The sequence below is a fragment of the Rhipicephalus microplus genome, chromosome 3 (assembly GCF_043290135.1).
Source record: "Rhipicephalus microplus isolate Deutch F79 chromosome 3, USDA_Rmic, whole genome shotgun sequence".
Classification (NCBI taxonomy): domain Eukaryota; kingdom Metazoa; phylum Arthropoda; class Arachnida; order Ixodida; family Ixodidae; genus Rhipicephalus; species Rhipicephalus microplus.
In genome coordinates, this window is record NC_134702.1 from 16738055 (window position 1) to 16745138 (window position 7084).

A 7084-nucleotide genomic window follows, 5' to 3' on the forward strand; every position below is an offset into this window, starting at 1 on the left:
AGAGCACACGCAACAGCAACGGCGCGTAAAGCTACACGAATGCAACCAAAACACGCGCGAAACCGGCCCTAAACAACTAGAAACCGTCGCCCGACTACGACATCTGCCGCAGAGCGAGACAGCGCCACCAGTACTGGCGATGTAACAGAAGGGGCAAAGTGAAATTATTGGGCAACTTGGTTTTGCACAGTTAAAACATTGCGCTACAGTTACTGGGACATCAAGTAGGGAGGACAGCCATTGCGAAGTGAACACGAAGAGCCCAAACTTACTGAGAAAGTACGAGGAAAACAAGAATTGGAAGAGAGGGAGTGAAGGAGTAGTGAACAGCTTACGATGAAGGAATCTCGCCGAACTGTTTTCTGACTACACGTGAGTACCAGATGTGGCGATGAGTCATTCATAAGTTATTTTCAGAGTTGGCTGGCTTAATTGCTACATGTCAGTACTCGTCAATTCGATTTCTGTCGGGGTTAACAAAACAAAGGGGAAGTCGCTGCGTCCACTAGTCTTTTGAAGACGTCCACACGTGGATCACAGCCCTTTATCACCGAGTCGGATAGGTCACCGTAGCCGGGAACTAATCCTATGCAAAAATACTCTCCGTTATTTTTATCTAATGTCAACCACGTATTTTCGGGTCATTTTCCGCCATGTGACAGGATATGCCAAGTCATTTATCTCTACGATAACCCGGCAGTAGTTAATAATATTTGCGTCCAAGAAACCGCCATACGATTATGATGGACGCCGTAGTGAAGAGCTCTCCGTAGATTTCGATAAACGCACCGACATACACAAGCCTCGAGGTTTCCACCCCCTATCGAAATGTCATAGGACAGCGACATTCAGCAGGGATTCATTTTCATCAACAAGTTCGCTACTGCCTTCGACTCGTGCATAGAAACGACCCTCACATTTCGTTCATATTGGCCAGATAAAAAAAAAAAACGTGCTAAGCATTGCTATTACTCATCAGTGCGAGCACACACGCATATTAAAAAATACCTGCAACGCAATGCAATTAGTCATCAGCAGCTTAGCACGCTAACGTAGCCAGAAAGCACATACGTGGTACTCAGTTCCTGGGCCACTCAAGCCACCAAACAAGACTTTGCACTAGCAGATCAAACTCGGGGTTATAAAAACAGCCACAATATCGAAGAGAATCCATCTAATCAAAGCTACACATTCATATACTACTTATTTTGAAGCACTGTTAAATCTACCTAAAATGCTAAATGTAGGTGCAAGAAAAGGCCGTGAAGTGACGAAAGATGGCCAAAGGGAAAAAAAAAGAAATGCAAAAATATCGAGTCGTAAGTTCAGTGTAGTTAAACCGAGTCGTGGCGGAGCTATCTGTTTGGAAATATTTCATACGAGGTTAATTCCAGGAAGATTTGAATGCCAGCATTTTTTATGCCCGCCTCAAGCACCTTCGCGGGACTGCGGCTTGACGCACCAGAAGTTCCGCGCAACCGGTACGAAACACCGATTCCACCAAGCCTGAAGGGTTCCCGGTGAACACTGCGCGGCAGCGAAACTGCGAACCCGAATAAAGAAACTTCACCGCCCAAATAAAGTCGTCGCAACGCGCCCCGCAAGGTCTCTCAACACAGAGACGGCTCGCACTGAACGGTTTAATCGCAATCAGATAAAAAGACTGGGAAGAATGTCGAGACAAAGACGAAGTCGGTGTACAACCACAGAGAGCAAAGGGGGGCGGGGGGGGGGATTAAGCTGAGGTAAGGGGGAAAAAAGACTACTTCTGCAGCCCAACCAACAGTTCTCTTCGTAGCACTACCACGAGGACAAGACAAGAGGGGGAGAGAGGGTGGAGGTCAAGAGGGGGAAGCTTCTGCGGCAACTCGAGAGAGTCCCAGCCAGAGGCTCCGCCAGAGCAAAGCGCACGCAACAGTAGTGGAGAGGGAAAGCGCGACAGATGCACGAGCGCGCGTATATGTGTGCGTCTGTCTGTATGTGTGCGCTGGGCGTCTACAGCAATTAAGGCAAAACAAAAAGCCGCCCGCAAGTTTCAAAATAGCAGCGGCCCTCCCCGACACGCGTCGCGCTCTCCGGGAGGAAGAAGAGGCTTACAAAAAGGTGCGACGGCGGCCAAAACAGAACCACGCGGTCGACGACGCCGCGGGACTGCGCTAGCGGCTCTACACAGGAAAACGTTTCCAGAGAGGCCTAACCATATGGCGCACGCTCAATGACCTGGCATAATTGACGTCGGAGAGTCGTTGTACAACAGCCAGCACCGCACTGAAAGGGCTGCGCTCTATCGCGATGTGCTGGTTTCCGCTGTGGCATACAGTGGAAGTTGCACGCCAAAATGGCGTATACACCGACGACACGCGACGATTCCCCGTTAACGCGCACACACTGGAGTAGGAAGAAGCGTATACACACGAGCAGCTGTGTTAATACAGTCGTGGTATAGTAAAACTGAGTTCGATTTAACGAAAACTGTAGGGGCCGTGCTCTCACTGCGTTCAGAAGCGCTATGCTGCCTTACTTGCGTTTTGCTGCGCTAAATGTGACGACCGACATGAGAGCGTCGACATGCCAGACAACTGCGGAGTGAACGAAAATTACTTCCTACTTTCAAGTAAAAACTCATTCGCTGGCTGAGAAACGCCACGTTTGTATAATTTCGGTTTCACGCGAATGGGCAAGCAAATGAAAATAAAACTAACGCACTGATTTGCTGCATCTAATGACTAATATCTGGAGTTGGGCGTGCCATAACGATGATACGATTATGAGGGCCGCCGTAAGGGAGTCGGTTTTATTACGACGAGCTGCGGTTCCGTTAACGTACATGGGTCTTGTTTCACTCTCATCCAAACGCGGCCAGCGGGTTCTGAAACCATACCCCTGATGGAAAGTTGAGCAACGCTACATGCAAATACTGGTTTGCTTCAGCATTGTGCGGAGGAGCATTGGTCACTTAGCTTAATCGCATTATTTAGATATCACCGTCACAGGCTGGTTGGAAAGCCAAGCGCTGGCTGTGTACAGCAGCCGTGATTTAAATTAGTGCCAAGCGGTGTACAGCTTCATACAGTTTTTATTGGTCATAAGAGGTACGTAGTGTTGAGTTGTGAATTTCGTTTTGCCTTCATTATTAGTGCTTTGAGGTACCGCATCTAGCTTGAAGCTGGCAAAGACAAGGTCTGGGCACGTTCCCCTAGTGGCTGTTCCAGTCGTACGAAATGCATCGTAAGGCATATCGAGACGTCATTTACTGCCCAAGCCAGTCGTTGTCCGTGATCATCATGGTCATCAAGTATACTAGGTATCTTGCCTGTGGTGTGCCATCATTCCAATAGGAGAGTGTGGGATCTTGAACGCGCTTATTGTTCATAGTCATTAGCATCATAGTCATCGTCAACGGCGGCTACGGCGCACAACGCCAACGGAGAAGCCTCGACCTTAAGAAGCATCGCCTTTAAAAATTGGCCAGAGCGTCAGCTTGACCGCGATGCAGGGCTGTTGGCAACGTGTGGAAGAAAGGCGCAACTCTACTAACTAAATGTAGCATTATACATTAAGTTAATCGGATGCCGTAGAGGCATTCTTTCGACGCAAAATCACGGCTCCAGTGCCCGTTAGGGCAGAGCAAGGCCTAGCAACCGATTACATAAGAGCACGCGAAATCGTCCCAGGCGCCTTCGCAGCCAAGATCGCGCCGACACGCTAGAGGGAGGAGACCGCCGAGGCTATAAAAAACCCTCCCTTCCCACAAGCAGAAGCATCCTTGCCGAGTCGCCTCCGCACGTTTCCGCGCCAGAAGAGGGAGCGGCGGCTCAGCGAAAATTCCGAGGCAGAGAGAGGAGAGGATGACACGGGTCTTCAGCGACGGATGATGCAGACAAGCAAAGAAAAAAAAAAAGAAGAGTTACGGAGACAGACTTGGAAAAAAGAATTGCACACATGCAGCGAAAGAAAAAAAAAAAACGCACTCTCCTCCGCTGAGGCCTATACCACGCCCGGATGTGTAAACTGCTTCCAGCGCGCAGAGCGGCCTCGCACCGCTTATAGAAGATTTATAAGCACCTAGATCGCTAGCCACCGCCGAATGGAAGAGGGGGAGGCTCTATCAAACGTCCCGAGACATGATGCGGCCTCGCATTACGTGCCGGCACACCTTACTTGATCGACGCGGCAACAATGTCGATCCGGTCTGACAATAGGCAGCATTCGGGGATTGGAGATCTAGCGCAAGGGAGAAAAAAAAAAAGGCCGAAAAGAGATAAGAGCTCGAGCTAAACAAACGCAAAAAAAATTGCACCACGTAAGAAGCAGCAGCTTCGGAGGTCGACGGGGCCAGTCTAGCGAGGAACGAAGCAACAAACTAGGCGGCGCATATCTGCAGAGCGTGAAAAGCTCGAAAGGGAAATATATAGGATAGAGGCGATTCGAAGGAACGCGTAAAAGTACAAGAAAGAAAACGTGGCAACATTGATGAGAGGTTGCGTGCCGGGCCACCCTCCCAGCCAGCCCCGAAACTTAAAAAAAGAAAAAAGCTAGTGCTAGTCTTCAAAAAAATAATAAAAATACCCCCCCCCCCCCCCCCACACACACATACAAAAAAAAAGGGTGCTACCTTTACTACTGGGCAGTCAGGCCGGCCCTACGCGCTCAGCGCCAACTAGCTGACCGGCAGCATAGGTAGTACATACATACGTGCCTGCTGGAACAGGGAAGAAACCTAGTCCACCACTCCCAACGCCTGACAGCTAGGCAGGCAGGCCGGGATGCGAAAACCGAAAAAATGCTCGGCCATCGCCGCCGCTAACAGAAAAGGATAACGACCGGTCACACCAAGATTGGCAAGCGAGGGGCTCCTCACGCGAAGAAGAGATAAAGAAAAGACGTGTTTAATGAAAACAAGACCGGCCGCACTCATATGTTTCCGGTCTTGATAAAATGAAAGGCAAGGATTTATCTCTGAAGTGACGCCTCGCTGAATAACTTGCGCGTCAGTTCTGCCTTATAATTTCGTCGTTTGAAAGCGCCGCCACCCATTGGCTAGATAGCCATGACTAGATTTGAAAATGACACGAGATCTAAAAAAAAGGGTACCGGTGTTACAGTGATGTCAGTATTGCTTATATGCAACTCTAGTGGCGGCAGTTCTGAAGCTGCAACATTTTATATATATATTTTTATCAAGTTGCGACTAGAGCAGGCTAGCTCCCGAAAAGCACACATTGGCGTAACACTGCCACCGTTATCGTGAATTTTACGACGGAACACAGACAGCAGCACTTAGAGTGGCGCTTAGTTGTAATGCATCGCAGCCCTTCCCAAAATGACTGCATGATAAGTCCTGTCCGATCGAAGTGTACACGCGCAAGTCAACGGAGAATTGCAACGTCGAGAACACCGACCCTCAGTGCCACTGAAACAACGCTTTTTCTTCGCGACTCCTTTCAAGCTTTATGGCGTGCGACAAACTGTTCATCCGTCCAGTGAAGCAAAAACAAGCGAACGAAAAGCGAACTCGTAGTAAACAGGATAAAACTGCAGATACCGGGAGGCTCTTCTCGGGAGCCACGCCCCGCGGCGAGTGTAAGAACACTTGTCTGACAAGGCTCAATAGCGACGGAAAACCTTAGTATTTAGACAAATATCTCTAGTACAATTTAGCAGTAATAACAATCAAACAAAAATCCATGCATGCGCTTTCAATGAGTACAGCCACGCTTTGGCTGGTGAGCGTAGTGAGTGCTTAAAATGACTGAATAGTTACCTTACAGTCGCGATGAGCATAAGCGATTACAGTCGGCACACAAGCGAACCACCGCGCGTATGCTCATAATGAAGATTCTTCCCCTTGAAACAGAGCAAAACCATGTAGACGACGGGCAAATGTTTTCTTTTATCCAAGTGCGAAATGGTCGAGCGTTTCTCGGCGGTTAGAGTTGACAGTCAACCCTCCGTTTTTCATCGCGCCGGCACAAAGAGCGCGCGCGGGTTGAAATAAGTTGCAACTGCTTTTGGTGTCGCCGCGCTCGTTTTGCGTGCGGGGTTCGCTTCCCCAAAACGCACGCCCGCGAATTTGACAGCTGCACCACACTTCTGCATCGTAGCCAGTGTTGAGCTGCCGATACAACGGCCGAGAACTAGACAGAGCACAGGCCCTTACGAAGTGCGTTTTTACATTATTTACCTGGGCTCGAGGTGGGTGAGCACCCAGTCGAAAACCTCCGCTTCAACGTCCTCCGGGTCGATGGTGCGCTCCACTTGGTGACCATTGCGGTGCTGAACCCCGTCGTCCGGACTCTCGGGGCTGTTCACATTCGAATAGGAACTGAGGTACTCGGTAATCGACCTCTCCTCCATAGCAGCAGGAAGGGCTGTGACGGGAGGATAATGATCGCCCGGCGACAACGCACGGCCTGGCGAGCGGACAGCGAAGAGCACCGCGGCACGGCGCTGTCGACATTTGCGGAACCGACGCGCCACCACGAAACGTTGGCGCGGTTCGGAGTTACGCATACCGGTTTATTGGCCGCCTATGCTTGCTCTTCCACGTAATTTGGAAGCATTTAGAATTTTCGTGACTTTACCATGTGCAGCTTAAACAATGTGAATGAATAATGCGTAAAGTCTACAGCTTTACATCCTCTTCATGTTCTTTTTACGTCACGGATATTATATAACGAAAAGACAACGAAGAATGAAAGACAGTGCTGTTGCGAAGTCCGCTAGTGTAATTCCTAATCAGTTCAGTTGCTTACACAGTATACGGCTATCCATCATGAACAGCCCATATGAGCCAGTTGATTGATGTAGAACTGACTGATCGAGCATTCCAAGCTTATGGAAATATAGAAGGAGCTGAAAATTAAGGTAATTTTTAAATCAAAGCATAAGTCTTAGGGCGAAATATTCGTTGCAAAAAAGTACACTCTACAGTAAACGAAAGTGCAAGGCATACTACGCAAGAAATTTCTCCCGCAATTAATTAATCAATTCACGCTATGCAGTTTTTTTTCTTTTATTACTTTGTTTCTTGATCGTTAGCCCGCTTACGTTATACCTTTTCGTGTTGAGTTACCTCAAAAGT

At 48.9% G+C, this 7084-nt stretch overlaps 1 protein-coding gene across 1 annotated transcript in view; it reads right to left on the reverse strand.

The window, feature by feature from the left end:
• LOC119181439 (uncharacterized) overlaps positions 1–6425 on the reverse strand; it is a 120594-nt gene extending 114169 nt beyond the window's left edge. The window contains exon 1 of the mRNA XM_075888961.1: positions 6185–6425. Coding sequence (XP_075745076.1) covers positions 6185–6357 — 173 coding nt within the window. The 5' untranslated portion in view covers positions 6358–6425. The remainder of the gene's footprint in view (positions 1–6184) is intronic.
• Between the last annotated feature and the right edge of the window lie 659 nt (positions 6426–7084).